The 19,701-nt window shown below is 40.9% G+C and overlaps 1 protein-coding gene across 1 annotated transcript; it reads right to left on the reverse strand.

Moving 5' to 3' along the window:
• Window positions 1–755: 755 nt before the first annotated feature.
• Window positions 756–14,949, reverse strand: LOC114565030 (sodium- and chloride-dependent GABA transporter 3-like). Its single transcript, XM_028592829.1, has 13 exons — window positions 14,889–14,949; window positions 12,313–12,400; window positions 9,126–9,258; window positions 8,445–8,579; window positions 5,840–5,943; window positions 5,581–5,705; window positions 5,334–5,446; window positions 5,110–5,247; window positions 4,905–5,007; window positions 2,646–2,746; window positions 2,192–2,362; window positions 1,342–1,450; window positions 756–841 (listed from the first exon to the last, which is right to left on the reverse strand). The coding sequence occupies exons 1-12, from the start codon at window positions 14,899–14,901 to the stop codon at window positions 1,343–1,345; spliced, it is 1,332 nt and encodes a 443-aa protein (XP_028448630.1). The 5' UTR covers window positions 14,902–14,949; the 3' UTR covers window positions 756–841; window position 1,342.
• Between the last annotated feature and the right edge of the window lie 4,752 nt (window positions 14,950–19,701).

Raw genomic sequence — 19,701 nt, forward strand, 5'->3', positions numbered from 1 at the left:
TCCCATCTAGTGTTGAGATCATATATCCCAATCAACTCTCTGGCGCCACGCAGTTCAAAGTAGGTATTCCAGCTACGGTAGCCTTCACGCTTCAAAAAGCCGGTCTCTTGCTCTTTTCAATCTCCTTTTTCTTTTTCTGGGCGAAGAAGAAGAAGACTCCTGTTTCTGAAATTTGGATTTTGAATACGTGTGGTCCTCCATGGTTCCTTCTTCAAACTTGCCGGGGCCGGGAAGCTACGATACCCATTAGCAGCATTAGCAGCAGCTGGGAGTTTATCATGTGACAGAGAAAACGTGAAAGGTGGAGCAGTATGTCCTGTATGTCCCTTACCGGCTAACGTATTTCAAGATGGAGCATGAATATGGAGCGTCTACCCCCGTTCATGAAAACGCAAATGTAAAATTTCAAGCCAACAGGAATACTTGGAATTGATGGTGGAGGTAAATATTCATGAAAAAGGACAAGTTGGTGAAAGGGCAACACAGATTTTGATAATGAACAACTAAACACGTTACACACTGGACCTTTAAAGATATTAAAAGTAGTTGGTCTCTATCTTTCATCAATTTCCTTCATTCATCAATACTACAAAAAAGTGAACATACCATTTAGTTAAAGAACTTGTAATTGTTTTTTTCTAATGTGGAACCAGATTTTCTTTTCAAGGTAACCAAAACAGTTACTAGTATTATTTTCTTTGTGTACATTTTCCAAATCTCACAGTGTGCAAAACTAATATTCATCATTGGAAATCAGACATGCTTAAGCATTTCATGATGTGATGAATCCTGTGGTGTGCTCTGTGGTTGTTTGGTGCATCACCATCTTCATCATGTGTTTCTGCTTCGTCACACAAAAAAGAAAGACAGGTGAGGATTTTATTATTATTAATTATTATTACAGTATTGTGCAGCATTTGAGAGAACATGGGTTAGAAATACATTACATATATTTCCATGTTTATATATATTGATTATTATTTACAATAATGCACATATATAACTAGAATAGAGAGATATGAGAAAGTAAATGAAAAGATCATAATTGACACAAGTAATCAGGACACTTTAAGACTGATTTAAATCAAATGGTGAGAGAGCAAATAAGTGATGATGACTGAAGCAACATTAAATATGAGGAGGAAAGGGATACAAGAATAGTACACAGTAATACTTGACTTAATGATGACTGACAGTGTAGGGATGCTACTGCTAAGAGGTTAGAATTATACTATTCTATTCAATAAAATGCCCCAAACCAGCGTGCAACTCATTTAATAAATGACCTAATGACAGAGGAAACTTCTTGAAACGTCTTGTTAATGTGACTTTGCAGCTCACACTAAGTGGTCACTGCAGACGTCCTCAGTTCAACAGTTGTTCCCTCCTCTCCCATGGCTCTCCTCTGCCAGGCTGGATCTTCAGCAGGACGACAGAGGACAGACAAACGCTGGAAAATAGGAACAAAAAACAGCAGGAAGTTTGCCCACACTACCACAATCATTAGGACAATTACAGGAGACATCTTTTACACTCTTGGGACATGCTGATCGACCAATACCGCAAACAGCAGCTGCAATAATCTGCTATAGCTGGTACTGTAGTCGAGTTACCAACTGTCGAGTCCGAGTCAAGTCTCAAGTCCCCAGTGTTCGAGTCCAAGTCCAAGTCCCAGTCACTAAAGAAGAGTGCAAGAGTCCAAGTCAAGTTATTATTACCAGCGTTCAAGTCCAAGTCTTCTCTCCAATTGTGCGTTCACAAATGGTACAATTAGCGGTGCTCTATGCCAGCATTGGATGTAAAATCTGTGAAGGCGAACTTCCCAACCCGGGGTGCATCGCTCTGCATCTTTCAAATGTGAACATGTAGTAGGGGGCACGGGCCCATCATGAACTACAGTCGCAGGTGAAGGATGCCCCTGCATGAAACAGACTAAATAAACATCAATATTCTATATCAAATTTGTATGACCTATTAAAGTATAAGTACAGTACACATGTAGGCACAAAACTTCATTCAACTTCCGAGGACTATTTCATAAATCCTTGAGTCCGAGTCCAAGTCCGAGTCATCAGTGGGCGAGTCCAAGTCATGAGTTTGCGAGTCCAAGTCAAGTTATGTGTCCAGAGAACAGCGACTTGAGTACTCCGTCACTGACTACAGCATACTGTTTAAACTGATGGACACTGACCTGTCTGAAGGTTCCTGCTGTCAAACACATCTGTCCAGCTGCCCACAGTGGCACCATGAGAACAGAGGAGAGGGTCATGGTCCATCCTAGAGCATACGCCCAGTCAGGGTAAACGTACCAGTCGTTAAACTTGAGGGCTTTGTAATCAATCAGGTACAGGATTAAGGTGATCTGTAAAATAGTGGGTTTTGGTAAGACAAACACAACATTGATGTTATGTATCATTAGATGGCACAAAAGATAGTTTAGGAATTGCAAAAGCCAGAGTCGCAGATTAATTCAGGCAAGATCTGCTGACGCTAGAAAGTGAAATGTTAAATTCACACAAAATAATCCAGCAAGTCCAGCGGCAAAAAATCCCGTTTCTGGTTTGATAAATCTCACTGAAACGTTCTGAATAAATTGAAAAGAATGTAAAAGCATTGGTTGACACAAAGAAATGTGTCTGACTCACCAGTGACAGAAGAGGGATGAAGTATTTCCAGCAGAGTTTAAAGAAAACTGATGGTCTCTGTCCTGTCATGTCCTCTATGATGTCGGAAAGGCGATCAGCACCTGATGGAAGACCAAATGGTCCATTTAGTCAATATTACTGTCTACAGACACAACAGTGTGATCCAGACAGCTGGAGTATCTGTTAAAGTGACTCAAACATTTGCTCTCATTCAGCTGATGTGATTGCTCTGAACAAAGCTATCGGATCTTTATTAGGGTATAGTCAGTGGCACAAAAAGTGGGTATGCGCTATATGTGGTGCATAGGGGCGCAGCACCATGGGGGCGCCAAAGCGATGGTAAAAATATATCTATAGCTATATATATATATAATTTACCATCAAAAATAAAGTTGGTCCCCCACAAAACTCACTCAATATCTTTTAATATTATTTCTTAGATATGTAGGCTACATACCAAGAAAGTTCATGAATATTAACTGAGATACCCCATTATGTTGTGAGCAGTAGGCCTACGTGGGCTGTTGGCAAAATTGTGTCTAATCTGTCTGTGTCTATGTCTGACCTGGACTGGCACATGGTCACATTAAAAAGCGTGTGCGTGCACGAGCACTACGGTCACGCGCCAAGTGTCCCGGTTTTAGTTCTGGGAAATCTGGTCACCCTAGGTTTAAGGCTAGCTTAGAATATGCAAAACTGAGATTGCTGAACTGAAAACTGGAATATATAAGGTAGCATGTACAATAAATGACAAGAATCTGGAAAACATAACTAATGCAATAACTCTGGTTTACCAAGGAATCATGCATAGACTTGCTACCAAACTTGGAGGCTTGCAAATATTCATGTTAACAGACTGTTCTCAGACTAGCTAGTGTTTGCTATCACTAGCAGCTAAAGTGGGGTTTACGGCTAGCTTAATGCAAACCAATGTTGCTGATAGCTACATTTAGGTTTTGGTTAAACCCTATGGTACCAATCCCATACATGACATATCTAAATTTTATTAACGTAAAATAACAACTGGTAAATATAAGGTAGCATGCACAATAAATGACAAGAAGCTGGAAAACAAAACTTATGCAATAACTCTGGTTTACCATGGAACCATTAATAGATTGTGTTAGCTGTTCATGTTAGCTGAGCTGTCAGACATACAGGCTATAGTTACAGCTGTTGGGTGACATGGAAGCTGTAATTACAGGGTCACATCTCTCTCTCTCTCTCTCTCTCTCTCTCTCTCTCTCTTTAAAGGTCTGTGCTAAGTGGCTCTCCATATTTATTTATTTTTAAATCCAAAATGTGAATGTAATGCATAAGGTTGTGTAAGGTCTTATCTAATGCCATCACTTGGCTGATTTAAGAATTGAGACGAGGCTGCTATATTTAACAGTGAGTTCATTTCATTCAGGTGTGAGGATGGTGGATCAGGAAAGACAGGGGAAGGAAACAGGTAGGTCTAACATTAGGTGGACGGGGAGCCACTTGATACCAACAGATTCATTTCTTAATATTATTAATATGGAAAAACTAATATGGAAAATATATTACATAATGTTTGTTTGACAATATGTCTTAGTGGAGAAGAACATAGGCAAGGAGTGAATGAGACAGACATGTGGTCATTGATGGCATCAAGTCGAGATGAGACCAGTGATGACATCAGGTAGGAGTTCTATTAGTTAGACCACACAAAACTAAATGTCCAGTAGGGTTTGACGTTCTGTTTACCAAACTATTCACTGTAATGAAAATAAAGTACAAGAAAAAAGTGGGCTACAATAATGTGGTTGCCACGGGGGCAACCAGGGGTGATGATTAGGTTTCCACTTGTCACAATTTGGTTTCCAAAAGTTTTGCTTACTCCTCCGACACTGGGTAGTTGCGCCCCTGGGTATAGTTAACATTTCCAATTTAGGAATATTTCTGTAAATGTTGACATTAGGTTTGAACATATGTCACAGACAAATGCACTATTTCCCCCCACTTTCAGCAACTGTGTAACTTAATAACTGAACCTTTTTTTATAAAATTTTATTTTATAAATAAATATAATTTTTTTTAATAATTTTTTTTTAAAGATTTACATCTTCAGTAACAACCAACGTGTTTGGGGCTGAAAGCCACAGATAGGGTCAGGAAGTGAGAACATACCGAGAGAAGGACTAAAAAATTGTCTTTTTAAAGGATTGCTGACAATTGCAAAAAATATACACTAACACCGTCTTTATGCTTTAAGTAATAAGTAATCTGACTCACCAAATATCCAGCCCACAGCCAGGCATTCACAGATAGCCATAAAATTCTGACTGACTCTGGTAGAGCCGTAGAAGTCAATGAGTTGGAATATGTAAATTCCTCCCTAAAGCAAGAAAATTTTGATGACATTTTTTTTTTAAATGAAATGTGTATACTTTTTAAATGGGTTTTTCATAAAGAAAGCTTCATAAATATTTGTGTTCACCTCTGTAACCAAGGTAAGCTGTATGAGGAAGCTGGAGACACAGACGGCGAGGACAAAGATCTTGTGCCTCAATGGTGCACGAAACCACTTTGGAAACAAATCGGTCACCGTGGTGATAAAACTTTCCACTATCACAAACTGGGGACAGAATAAAATGAACTTTTTCATGTGTGTCTTAAAAACATCTATTATTTGTCAATAGGTAATGGGACAAATGGTATTACATGTGTGTCGATAGTCAGCAGAATGAGCATCAGGAAGAAGCAGGCTGTCCAGAACTGTGGAAAAGGCATCAGAGCTGTTGCCTGAGGGTAAGCAATGAAGGCCAAACTTGGACCTGTGAAGTGAACGAGGAGAGACGTGATAACATTAAGCTATATACATATTTATGTTACTTTGTAGAACACTGCCTTCAACTCTGGATGATATACTTGGATCCTAAACATGATGAAATCTTTGAAAATACTTCACCTGACTCGACCACAGTGTCAACACTAACACCCTGTTTCTGAGCCATGAATCCAAGTACAGAGAAGACGACAAATCCAGCAACAAAACTGGTCCCACTGTTCAGCAGACAGAGCCAAAAGCAGTCCCTAGAGGCCACAGAAAGACAGAAAGTCTCTTGTCAAAAGGAAGACATTCCTATGCATACTTGCAAAGTAAATGGCTTCTTCTCAACCAACATTATATGATGTCAAAGTTCTTGTGATATATGACTTATACTTACATATGACAGTTGTTGTTGTACTTATTATAGCTGCCCAGGACATGCGGAGTCCCTGCAGTCAGGCTGTAGGAGAAAAATATTTGAGATCCTGCTTCTATCCAGACCTGCAATGTAAGAAAAGTTGTATAATATACTGAAGTATAGAGTGTTCTTCCTTGCAGTAGTTCTGAGATACTTGATGAATAGGAGGACTCAGGGGGAGGATGTCACCAAAGAGCCATCCATTTCCCAGTCAGTGAACCAAACCCAACACAATGAAGTATCTAAATTAAGGCTGCAGTATGTATAAAACATAATCCATGTCAGATCATCCAATACTGTCTGATACCCCCTTTCTGATATGAAAACAGTAGAAGACAGCATCCATCAAATTTGGTACATTTCCAGAACAGAGAATTTGACAACCATGCCCACCTAAAGCTTGTTTTATGGTTCTGTGGAGGCCTACGTAAGTACCCTGGGGTCTCATTTATAAACGTGGCTTACGCAAAAAACGGGGCTGAAAATGTGTGTACGCCACTTCCCACGCAAAGGTTGTGATTTATAAAAAACAAACTTGACAGGAGAATGTGCGGTACTCCCGCAAATTCTGACCCATGCGTACACACATTTTGGAGACAAAATAGGAATTGTTCGACGCAGATGGTGAGGTGGTGAACTGAAGTCAGACTGCAGAGAGTAAATGGGAATAAGAATACTCGTAATATTTTCTAGTATTGATGCCTCACGCACATTCTTTCACTCCATATCATCCACGTTACCATGAAGATGAAATCCAGCAGTGTTATTTGCGCTTGTACTGAGTAATACTGTTCCATAAACACCTCCAACTCAAATCTTAAATTAAAATTTGTTCTTAATATTTAATCGGCGCTGTCTCGCCGTCACATTGTCCGCTACGGAACGCAGGAGGAGGAGATGGCCCGACTACATGGAATACAGGATAGCATCAAATACCCTACCATTAGATAACGGCAGAACACAGTGTAAATAACTAAATATCTGTCTTTAAAACTGTGCATATATCATCAAATGTCAAAGTCCGGAAATACAGCCGTTATTCTGGCGCAATCGTTACCCTTAATGTCCTCGTTATCAGTCCGAACTTTAATACTGTTTGTGACAAAACCTGCATGAAGAAAAGTGTGTTTGCCTGTTACACTTTATTTCGTCTTCAGATTGTATCTCGGGGTGGGGGATACCACTAGTTGATGCTGTGATTTTGGCAAGGTGTTAACAATCACAAATTGTTGTAAACATATAAATACTGCGGTGAACCCGTGCGTAATGCTGCATGATGGCACTACTGGCCCTGCAGGAGGACTACGCTAATGGAAGAATCAGGAGAGAAAGAGACTTCAGGGACCATGACGATGACTGGCTAATATATAAAATATAATATTCCAGAGGGAAATGGCTGACAGCTAAGTGTTTTTTAAAAATAAATATAATATATAATCTTCAACTTTATCACTAAGGCTTGTTTGGATATAATATATAGTTCTGTTCAATTTTATCATATACGTCTGGTATATCGAAGCTGTCCCTGAGTGCCGTAATGCCTGCGTATTATTAATATATGTAGTCTATAGATCAGGGTTCCATACACTGTGCAAGAACAGGCCAAAATTATAATTAAATTTGCAGCAATTCCTGAACGTCTGAGAAGTTTTTTGCTTTTTCTCCGCCAGTCATCACGATTCGGTGTAATAACTGCCAGTGTCATTCATACACCGATCAGCATTCACGAGGTGCTTTGCATTGAGTATTTATGGTTAAAAATTGGCGTGTACAGGGCGGGATAAGAGGCTGGTCCACGTACGCACGCTTGTAGGTAATCTCTGATTTATAAAAGGAACATTGCTTAAAGATGTGCGTAAATAAATCTGACTTTTTTTTCGGCGCACGCCATTTTGGGCTTTTGGACGTACGTACACTTACAGTAAGGATCTTACGCACAGTTTTATAAATGAGACCCGTGGTGTTTATACTTGTGCGCTGGTGTGTGCGTCGAGCTGGCATGTGTGTGTGTAGGGCGAGCGTGTGGTAAATTGAGAAGTGAGAGAGTGACGGCGATTAGCTTCGGAGCAAGTAGTGACTCTAGAGTCCTAGTGAGAGAACCAAAGTGTCTCCCCTTTTCTTTCTGACCACGGTGGGAAATCTGGAGCAGGAGAAGTTAACCCTCTCCTTGATTTCATGTTGTTTATGGAGAAAGAGAACCAGGAAATGAGTCGGGGGGGAAATGCAACACTACCAAGCCACGGCCGAGTCACGTCGCTGCGATGTGTAGTTACATTTTTCGAGAGGTGCACGTCAGGCTACGGCGTAAGGTCTGGCGTAGACGCAGAGGGGTCTGCGGAGTTACGCCGTTGATTCGACGCAGAAGCATAAAAAACTGCTTTAATGCTGCAACAGATGGTTTGTAAACACAGAAGTATGGATGTATTATATCAACAGAACCATCTAAGGAGCTTTGAAAAAGGCCATATTTCCAAAAATATCTAGCAGATGATTGGATGAACAATCTGTCTACCATTGTTGTTTTGATCAAACAGTTGCCAATACCCAAGTAATTCAAAAGTGGGGATTCAAATAAACTAGTCACCTCCAGGTTAGCCAGGCGGTTCAGGTCTGGATACAGGTAGTAGTAGATCCCTTCCCGAGCTCCAGGTAGAGTCAAGCCCCTGATCAGCAGTATCAGGAGCATCACGTAGGGGAACGTGGCTGTGAAATACACTACCTTAAATGAAAAGAAAGTTGTTAAAGAAAATTAATCACTAAATGTTGTTGATGATTACATGCAACACAAATACAGAAAGTGCCAATCCGGCACAGGGGGCGAGTCCCTAAACTCAGATTGGGGGAGGTGATAGAGGGAGTGTATAATCCAGTTCAGGACATGGCACCGGTCACACCTGCAGCCCATCAGGTAATTAGGGGAGGCATTTACTAAGACCAGCTCCACGCAGCGGAGAGAGAATATAGGAACAAAGAACCAAGCAGGCTACACCACTGTGGCCTCCACTGAGAGCCATCAAATCAATGATTTAGCTCTGTTCTTCACTCAAATAATGTTTTGTTACAAATTTGCTCGTACAAAATACAAAAGAAGAGTTTACTTGCAAAGCGTTATGTGCAAAATAATCGCTTCTCTCGATTAATCTGATTTTGTGATTGTTAGGAGCTGAAATTGTTATCATGACTAAAAAAAAACTGCCCTAAATGGAGATACTGTAATACTGAAAAACCACTGTTTATATATTTATAAAATATTATTTCCAATGACCTTTCCAGAAGATCTGACACCTTTCCAGATGCTGAAGTAGCAGATCACCCAGCAGGCCAGAAGACACGAAGCCAGCTCCCGTCTCACACTGCCCAGCTCCTCAATGCCTCCAGACACGCCCAGCACACGCCGTCTGAGGAGAGGGGGAATTGAACAGGTGCATATAATGTGAGACAAAGAGATGAAGAGGGATTACTATACATATATAATATAAATATGGTATGCTCATGAATATTTAGATGATGCGCGCTGATTGGTTGAGCGAATTGCCATACGAACACATTAGAGACGTGCGCTGATTGGTTGAGCGAATCCCCCATACACACACATTAGAGAAGCGACAGAATCTCATATTCCAAACACTGCAATGTTTCGTTACCAAATTCACTTATGAGACTTTTTTATGCGAGAAATCAACTATATAAAGCTCAAATATGGGCCATTTTATGAAAATTTATGGCTAGCTAATTGCAAATTTGGTAAGACGTGTCGGACTTTAGGAGCTCCACACAGTCTGACGAGAAAGCGGCAGCCTGCTGGGCTACATACCCAGGGCAAAGTCACCCTTTGTGGACACTGCACTACCGGGGCTCCGCGGCCGGCTGCCAGCATAACTATATTATATTTACGGTTTGAATTTCTTCACGCCACTTATATCACAGCTACCCCAAGGTCTTACAAAGCTAACGTTGTGTCCGTTTTTATGAACGTCAGGTGTTTTTTTAGGAGGAGCAGCTAGCTAGCTATATGTCCCATTCAATACAATGGGAAAAGATTGCTGCTAGCTAGCTACACTTTCAGCATAACTATAGTAGCTATATTTACAGTTTGAATTTCGTCACAGCACTTATATCACAGCTATCCCAAGGTCTTACAAAGCTAATAAAATAATGAATTTTTGTGAACACTAGCTATCTAGGGGTTTCGTTAGCTGCGACTGTCCCTTCAATTCTATGTGTACAGATTACGGCTAGTTAGCTTAATTTTCGGCATAATTTGAGTATATTTACAGTTTGAATTTAGTCACGCCACTTATACAACATCTACCTAAAGGTCTTATAAAGCTAACAACGGTGTCCGATTTCAAGTTAATGAATATTTGTGAACTGTAAGGGCTTCGTTAGGTGTGACTGTCCCTTCAATCCTAGGTATGTGTCGCTACAAATGAGGGATAGTTAGCTTCATTTTTATTCTTATTGTTATGGTTTCAGTGTTTTGCTTTGCATTTTGTTCAGTTTCTGTTACCTGTTGGTTCATTTCTGTTGTCTGTATCCGGTTTTGTAGATTTCTGTTTGGTTTTCTCCCTGTTTATTGTGTTTATCCCCTCTTGACTGTGTCCTGTGTTGTGTCACGTTTTTGTGTTTAGTTGTCCTTATGTTTTGTCTGTTTGTCCTGCTTCCTGTTTTATTTTGATAGTCTGGTCTTCTGTCTTGTCATGTCTAGCTTTGCTTTCTGTTCCCGCCTTTGTTGATTGTCCTGCCCCGCCCTGATGTGCTTCACCTGTTGTCTCACCTGTTTCTGATTTACCCATCACCTCATGTATTTAGCCTCTGTGTTCCCCTTGTCTTGTGTCAGATCGTTTTGTCTCTGTACCTGTTTAGTTTGTAGCCATGCCCTTGTGTTTCCTCCCTGTGCCTTGTGTTTGTGCCTGCATCAGTTTGCTCCTGCCTATGTTTTTCCCGTCAGTTTATTTTTTGTGAGTATTCCAGTCTTTCTACTGCCGCTTTTTGTTTTCATTAAATCCTCCACTTCAACGTTTGCCTGACTGCCTGCCTGCTCTCTCTGCACTTTGGGTCCTCACCGTCCCTCACCCGTAACACTTATAAAGCTAACAACAGTGTCCGATTTCAATTTTATAATTTTGTGAATTTCAGAGGAATTGTAAGAGGAGGCTAGCTAGCTCTCATTGAATGAGCTACATCCAGCCGCAGGCTCTATCAATGAGACTTGCGGCAAGAGGCGTTTATTTCACTGATCGTTTCTTTAAATAACTCAACACATTATAATTACACACATAAGATTAACTGGAACCTGTGGTAACAGATTGCTGGCGTAACAAGCTCGCTGACCACGCTCTCACTCACACACACGGGTCATTTAGCAGGAAGAGGGGAGTTACAGGCCCTGCAGCTCTGTCAGAGCAGCGGTGTTTGGTAGTCCATTAGCCCCAAAAACGGTGACATTGCGCGGGTATGGAGTGCCGTGGGCTGCCAGCCGTGAGGGAGCTCTATCTACCTCACAGCAGGCCGGGGTCTGTGAAGGAAGGAAGGCCGGGCGGCGAGGCAGCAACGCAGGCAGCACCGGCCGCTGAACTCCGACACACAGTCGGACAAAATTTGCAATTAGACATCAATTTTCGGAAAACGGCCCATATTTGACCTCTACATAGTTGATTTCTCACATAGAAAAGTCTCAGAAGTGAATTTAATGGTAAAATAGCAGATGAACAATGTATACAATTTCTGAGATCTGCCCGACCTAGAGTCGGAAGACTAGCTGATCTCAGGTCAGTTGTGTAGCCTATGCAAATGTTGGGGCGTGACAAACCGAGAGACTAGAGCCAAATGAGAAGGAGCCGCCGAGTTGACGTCAACTAGGCGGCTTGTTGAGATTCGCCCGTTTTCAGAGGCAGTTTCAAATTGTGAGATTTGCAGAGGAAAGAGGTGTCAATGGGATTTAGAGGTTCTATGTATGTCCTATTTACCCACCAAACTGTCGTTATTCAACTATAACAAAGTAAAATCGGTTTTGCTTTCTATCACCCCTTTAAAAAACAACTGAAGACATATTTGTTTAAATTCGCTTTTGACTCTTGTTTGTAGACTTTGGGTTTTAGGTATTAATCGTTGAAATGATTTTCATTGGTCATTCAATAATAATTTTCTTTTTTCCCTTGTTTATTTTCTGTTGGATTGTACAGTATTTTTACAAATGTTTATCATGTGAAGCACTTTGTGACTTTGTCTGTAAAAGGTGCTATATCAAATAAACGTATCTATCTACATCAACTTTTAGAAAGCTTTAATTTTTAAGTACTTGAAGAACCACAATAAAAAAAATTGAAATCTTTCCTAACGTAGCATGAAATCATAGAATGAAAAACATGGCATTAAAGCATCAAAAGTGAAATAGTGATACAATAATTTACATTTAATTTTTCCTTAAAAGATAAAGAAGTTAAACTCACTCCCAGAACTCAGTTGCAGCAGAGGTGGTGTTGGTCTGATTTGCAGTCACATTAGATGAAGTGAAAGTCTGTAGACCAAGACAGTTAGCTGGGTTTGGGAACAAACACAGATTTAATGAGGGCAAGAGACTTGAAGGCAACCCCAGAAGCTATTAGCCTGACAGCTGAGAGGTTTGCAGGCTAGCAGAGCTATACATAAAATCAAATCCAAATCTGGGGAAATTAGCACTGATCCCAGCAATATAAACAAACACTTTAGGGAATATGATCAACAATTATATACATCCAAAGCTAAAGGGGACACCTCTGTGTGGCTGGAGAATTTGAATCTTGCTAAATTAAAGGTGCTCTAAGTGATGTGATGTGTTTTTTAGGCTACAACAACATGAATACGCATTGTGGAAGTAGCCTACGTGCTAACGTTGCTGCAGTGATGGCTCAACCAGCTCCTTCTTGTCAGTTATTGGCTGGAACACAGTTTGTTATGATTTGTGGGGCAGGTTGGCGCAGTTTGTTTATGTTGGCATTTGTGGAGCCTGAGCTGTCTTCTGTCTTTTTTTTTACAGTGTGTTCAGGGGACAGGCAGCTAGCAGATAGTGAGGAGATGTTTTTTACAGTGTGGTCAGGGGACAGGCAGCTAGCAGATAGTGAGGAAATGTTTGCTGTATGTGATGAAAAAAGTTGTAGCCTAAGAAACGCGTGACATCACTTTATAGATTCTAGATGCTATAAAGTCCTTTCCCAGTGGTAAGAGTGCTGGCCCAGATGGTTTTGGAATAGAATTATATAAGAAATTCCCTCAACAGTTGACTCCCCTCTTGCTCAGGATGTTTAATCACTCATTTGAAACTCAGGAATTTCCAAGTTCCTTATATGAAGCCAATATTTCCCTAATTCCGAAAGAGGGGAGAGATGAAACTGAACCCTCATCTTATCATCCGATTGCATTGCTGAACTCTGATATGAACATTTTCACAAAATTGATGGCAAATAGGTTAAACAAACATATTGCCTCCATTATCCATGCTGACCAAACTGGTTTCATTCCTGGTAGGTTTTCCTTTGTTAATGTTAGAAGTCTAATGAACATAATGTACCATGGCTATAAGAAACATCAGAAGGTGGCGGTACTCTGCTTAGATGCAGAGAAAGCTTTTGATCAGATAAAGTGGGCATACAGTATATGTGGAGGGTATTGGAGGACTTTGGATTTGGTAGCCGTTTTGTCTCATGGATTAAAATTGTATACGCCCATCCTACTTCTTCCATTCTAACAAATCAAGAAAGGTCAACTCCCTTTCCATTACATCGTGGGATGCGCCAGGGCTGCCCTCTCAGCCCACTCCTCTTTGCGATTGGTATTGAACCCCTTGCTATTAGTATCAGGCAACACAGCTCTCTCAAACCCATTCGTCTAGGAGATGTGTACCACCACCTATCTTTATATGCAGATGATGTTGCAATCTTTATGTCACAGCCTGAACAGTCTATCCCCATTCTGTCCCATTTTTGAATAAACTCTGAAAAGGTGGAAAGACTAAAAGGAGATGTTGGCAAGTGGCGCATGTTCCCGCTTTCTATGGTGGGTCGTATTAATGCTATCAAGATGGCAAGATTCCTGTACCTTTTTCAAAACCTTCCTATTTTCCTAACAAAGTCATTCTTTAAACTACTAGACTCAATAATCATGCCTTATATCTGGAGTTTTAAAACTCATAGAATATCAAAAACTCATTTACAAAAACCCAGAGAGAAAGGTGGATTTGGGCTACCATGCTTTCAACATTACTACTGGGCAGCAAATCTTGAAGCTTTTGCCTATTGGCGTGAACAACCATTGAAAAGAAAGATGTCGAAGACAGTTCACTTCCAGCTCTTCTTTTCTCAACACCTGGACTGTCTGTTAAGACAAAAGTGAATAACCGAATAGTTCTTAATTGTTTGAAAATATGGCAGCAAATTAAGAAGTGCTGCAAATTGCCTGTTCTAGGCAACTTGCAGCACTTCTTAATATATCTATTCTCCTGTGTGTCATAACCATGCATTTCCCCCTTCACTCTCAGATGCAACTTTTTATAGTTGGAGGCTAAAAGACATAGTATTTTTAAAAGATCTGTACATTGACAAACATTTTGCCTCATTTACTCAGCTAAAAGACAAGTTTTCCCTTCCATCAACACACTTCTTTAGATACCTACAAGATAGGAACTATGTCCGCCAAATCCTGCCTAATTTTGAATCCCCCCCTGAGGAAAGCAGGGTTTATAGTCTTTTGCTTGGCCCACCGGATTTAAAACACTTGATCTCAGATTTTGTCAAGGTATTTTCGGAACAGGTGACCTATGCCACCCACTCTTTGAAGAAAGTTTGGGAAGAGGAACTGGGTCTCCAGATTGATGATAATGTTTGGGAGGACAGTCTCAGTAGAATCCAATATTGTTCTATTAATGTCAGACATCGCTTAATTTAAGGTCATGCATAGACGTCATTATTCAAAAACTAAACTACATAGAATATATCCTACTGTTTCCCCTCTGTGTGATGGACGTAAGTCAGCTGACGGTTCCTTAACCCACCTCTTCTGTACATGTCCAAAATTGTATGTCTTCTGGTGTGGAGTATTACAATGGTTTTCTGACTGAGCCAGAGGTGGCACTGTTTGGCTACTCCCTGTCTCTATTGACTCATAGTTCCTCTGTACAGCACACCATTATGTATGAAATGTAAATTGCAAAGAGACTGATTTTAAGGCTTTGGAAGTCAGAAGCAGTGCCACTCTTCAAGACGTGGCTAACAGAACTCACCTCTGTATTACATATGGAGAAAATCCGATATGGCATGATGGACAATCTTAAAAAAAAGATTTGGCAGCCATTCTTAGACCATCTTGCTGAATTTGACGGAGAACTTGAACAGTTGTGAGATTCACAATATGCAACTCACCTCTTCTTTGATAAATTCTGTGTTGTTTTAATTTAGAGTACCAGTAATGCAACAGTACATGTCATTGTCTTAAGTAATACGCCCAAGGATTTTGTTTTTATTTTTATTTATTTTTTCTTTTTCTTTCTCCTTTTCTTTTCATATTGGCATATTATTTTACTCCTAATCTTTGCCCTTTTGTATTATACTACTTTGAAAACACTTAATAAACATGAACAAAAAAAAGAGACTTGAAGGCTCTAAATCGTAGGGGTGATGTGAAGGTCTTAGTGTTGTGGTTAGTTGTCAACCTAGCGACCGACTTTTCATTTTTTTTCGTAAACTAAAAGCCAGTTTGTTGTGATCGTGGAGTTAAAGGAACACGCCGACTTATTGGGAATTTAGCTTATTCACCGTAACCCCCAGAGTTAGACAAGTCCATACATACCCTTCTCATCTCCGTGCGTGCTGTAACGCTGTCTGACGGTTCCAGCATTAGCTTAGCCTAGCATAGATCTTGCAGGTAACTGGTTCCAACTAGCCTACTGCTCCCAATTGTGACAAAAGTGACAAAATAACGCCAACATGTTCCTATTTACATGTTGTGATTTGTAGAGTCACAGCGTGTACAAAAAACAAGGTAACATGAGACACAGCCATCTTCTAACAGTAAACAAACTGGGAACTATATTCTCAGACAGGCTTGCTGCGAGCATATCACTCCGCCCAAGTACTGTATTCTTCCGCCCGAGAATATAGTTCCCGGTTTGTTTACAGTTAGAAGACGGCTGTGTCTCATGTTACGCTGTGACTCTATAAATCACAACATGTAAATAGGAACATATTGGCATTATTTTGTCACTTATTCGGAGCAGTAGGATTACTGGAACCATTCACCTGCATGTTCTGTGCTGGCCTGATGCTGCTGGAGCCGTCAGACAGCATTACAGCACGCACAGAGATGAGAAGGGTATGTATGGATTTGTCTAACTCTGGGGGTTACGGTGAATAAGATAAATTCCCATTAAGTCGGCGTTTTCCTTTAAGACACTCTCCCACTTTTTTTTTCCAAGCTTTAAAGTGATGGTTCGGAGTAATTTCACCCTAACCTGACTCCGCCAGATGGATTGCTTCGCATTTGCTCGGCATATCCATCTGGGAACTTTCCGTTGGAGAACTTTTGGGAAGGGGCGGAATACTGGTTATTTGATTGGATGAACCATCTGTCTATCACCTATGTTGGTGATAGACGGGCCAAATCAACCAATCAGATCCACGAAGCGTATGAAAATACAACCACAAGCCCGCCCCTGCTGCTGCAGGCAAAGCATAGCTCGTAAGCTCAGCATGCAAGCAACATGTCGGTAAAGGAGATTTGCCATTTGTGTAACGAGAATTTAGGAATAAAAGTCACCATTTCAGGTTCCCGGACCATATTCTAAAAGAAGGATCCAAGAGAAAAAAAGCCTTAGCGAGCGGCTAACAGAATTAGGGCTACCACTGGCTGATAATACTGGTTTGCTGATTGGATAAACCATCGGTCTATCACCACCTAACCCACCTCAAAACCAACGCTGATTGGCTAACGGCTCCAAATTTTCTCTGCCTCAAGATGCCAGACTGATCTGCGAGTGGAAAACTGGAGCTCGCGAGATCAGGAGGGTCTCACGAGGCTAATTTCACCCTAGGGTCCTTTGCACCATGACCTCGAGCCAAACACCCCCCCCCTAGAAGCTTTTTTCAGCTGGGTCTAACATTGGGAGAGTTAGTGTAGAGTAGCGTTATCAGCTGAATAGCTTAGCGCAGGGGCTAATGGACCCACGTTTGTATCTCGTAAATGACCCCACTAATAATTCCCGAAATGATACCAAACTTCTACACTAGTACGAATAGGTTACTCATAAAACGATGGATTGGAAAGTTTGTAAGTACACCAGAAGTTTATGAACACTTGCCTGCTGCCTTCTGCTCTCTGCTGTTGTTGTTGCTGCTGTAAGACGAGTGCTTAGGGCCGTCTACAAATTACAACACCGAAAAGAGATGCAACAAAAATATTTATTAATTTAACTAGCAGGAGACAAGTAATAACTGAGGTAAGTTTGGAGACATTACCTTATTTAATCATTAAATTAATAAATATTTTTGTTGTATCTCTTTTCGGTGTAGTAATTTGTAGGCGGCCCTAAGCACTCGTCTAACTGCAGGTAGCAGCAGCAGCAGAGAGCAGAAGAGAGCAGGCAAGTGTTCATAAACTTCTGGTGTACTTACAAACTTTCCAATCCATTGTTTTATGAGTACATAACCTATTTGTACTAGTGTAGATGTTTGGTATCATTTCGGGCATTATTAGTGCGGTCATTTACGAGATACAAACGTGGGTCCATTAGCCCCTGCGCTAATAAGCTATTCAGCTGATAACGCTACTCTACGCTAACTCTCCCAATGTTCGACCCAGGTGAAAAAAGCTTCTGGGGGGGTGTTTGGCTCGAGGTCATGGTGCAAAGGACCCTAGGGTGAAATTACTCCGAACCATCACTTTAACAACTTAAAGTGAAATTGCATAAGTCTGACCCGTGTTCCAGGTGTTATCACAGCTGGCCCAGGGCAGCTGGGATCTGAACGAGAACACCAGGTAGAAGACAGCCCAAGCTTCAATTAAAACGTAGATGAAGAAACAGAGTGAAATCGTCAGTTGTCCAAGTCCAATTCCTACAGTAGAAATACAAACCACAGTTAAAAAACATTAACAAAACAGCTTGAATTAATATTTGAGAACATTGTAATTTATTGTATTGGTATAATAGTGTTATGTATACTGTGATTTTACTTTAACTCACCTTGAGCCAGTGGACAGAACTTCCTCCAAGAAGTGATGAATCCTTCCTGGGTGAACTGACCAACTGAAGTCTCCAACAGGAACAGAGGTATCCCACACACCACAGCTAACAGACCATACGGCACCAGAAAGGCCCCTATGCACATTAAATAGAGATACTTCATGTATGCCCGCAGAAACGACAAGTTCATTTTGTGTAATCAGCTTTTTATGAAATGTAGAAGTCGTATGACTCACCTCCACCGTTCTTGTAGCAGAGGTAAGGAAATCTCCACACGTTGCCCAGGCCGACCACATTTCCTGCAACAACCAGAATATATTCTGTTTTACTGGCCCACTGTCCTCTGGCTGCAGCACTTCTCTGATCTTCTCTTCTTCTTCTTCTTTGTCCGTCCATCCTGACATCCAAGGACTTCAGCCGTTGTGTATTCACTATTCAGAATACTGCAACTTTTTTTCTTTTATTATGTATCTTTTCCTTATTTGACTATTACCTGCTATGAACTTATAAAACAAATAGGGCCAGAGGGAGCTATTCAAAGAGTCACCAATCCTGACTTTGTTCAAATATATGTATATGCAAACTGATCTTTGCTGATTTTAGTACCTATAAACCTATAAAAAAAACAGTTCCAGTGTGATTTTCATTTTCATCTTCTTCTGGCTTTGTTCATCTGAAGATCAGGGAAGTCTTCCATTGTTTCTGTTATGATTCCAAAATCCTGGAAACTGCTGATTTTATAACGTTTTTTTTCTTCCTATTTTGACTACATTCTGATCTTAACCCAAAACTCCTACTAAATACAAAACCAGCTCCAGTGTCTGTTTTGCAAGTGCCAGAGGAGTTCTTAAATTAAAACATCCACACTGTCGAAATCATTTAAATATCGAGCCATGGCACAGACAAACATTTAGATAACAGGAGCCTATAATTTCTGTAAAAAAGATAAGACTCTCAGGCCTTGTATAGATTTTCGTGGTCTCAACAATATCTCGATTAACAACAAATATTCTCTGCATTTAATCAGCTCAGCTTTTCCCCCTCTTCATGGTAATTCTGTTTACACTAAACTGGACCTGCAAAATGTGTACCACCTGGTACACATCCGTAAAGGTGACGAATGGAAGACCACCTTTAACACGCCATTGGGACATTTTGAGTCCCGGGTTATGCCCTTTGTTTTGGCATCCTTGTGCTTTTCTCTCACGTAAAGTCTCTCAGGCGGAGAGAAATGATGATGTCGACAATCGGGAACTGCTTGCCATGAAGCTGGCCCTTGAGGAGTGGTGGCATTGGTTGGAGGTGGCGGAACAATCTTTCATCATTTGGACAGATGATAAGAACCTTGCTTACATCCAGTTGGCCAAGCAGCTGAAGCAGCAGGAAGATTTAATGTCTTACCGTCCTGGGTCACGCTCCGTTCTAGAGACCGGTAGCAACCCCAAACCCGTCTTGCCCCCCCACCTGCTGTATTGCAGCTATTACATGTGACATTGAGGAGATTGTTAGACAGGCTCAAACCCAACAAGCTGACCCAGGTAAGGGTCCTCCTAACCGGTTGTTTGTTCCCGAGTCTGTTCGCTCTCAGGTCCTGCAGTGGGCTCACTCGTCACCTCTTACCTTTCACCCT

Source organism: Perca flavescens, chromosome 12 (genome assembly GCF_004354835.1).
Source record: "Perca flavescens isolate YP-PL-M2 chromosome 12, PFLA_1.0, whole genome shotgun sequence".
Taxonomy (NCBI): Eukaryota; Metazoa; Chordata; class Actinopteri; order Perciformes; family Percidae; genus Perca; species Perca flavescens.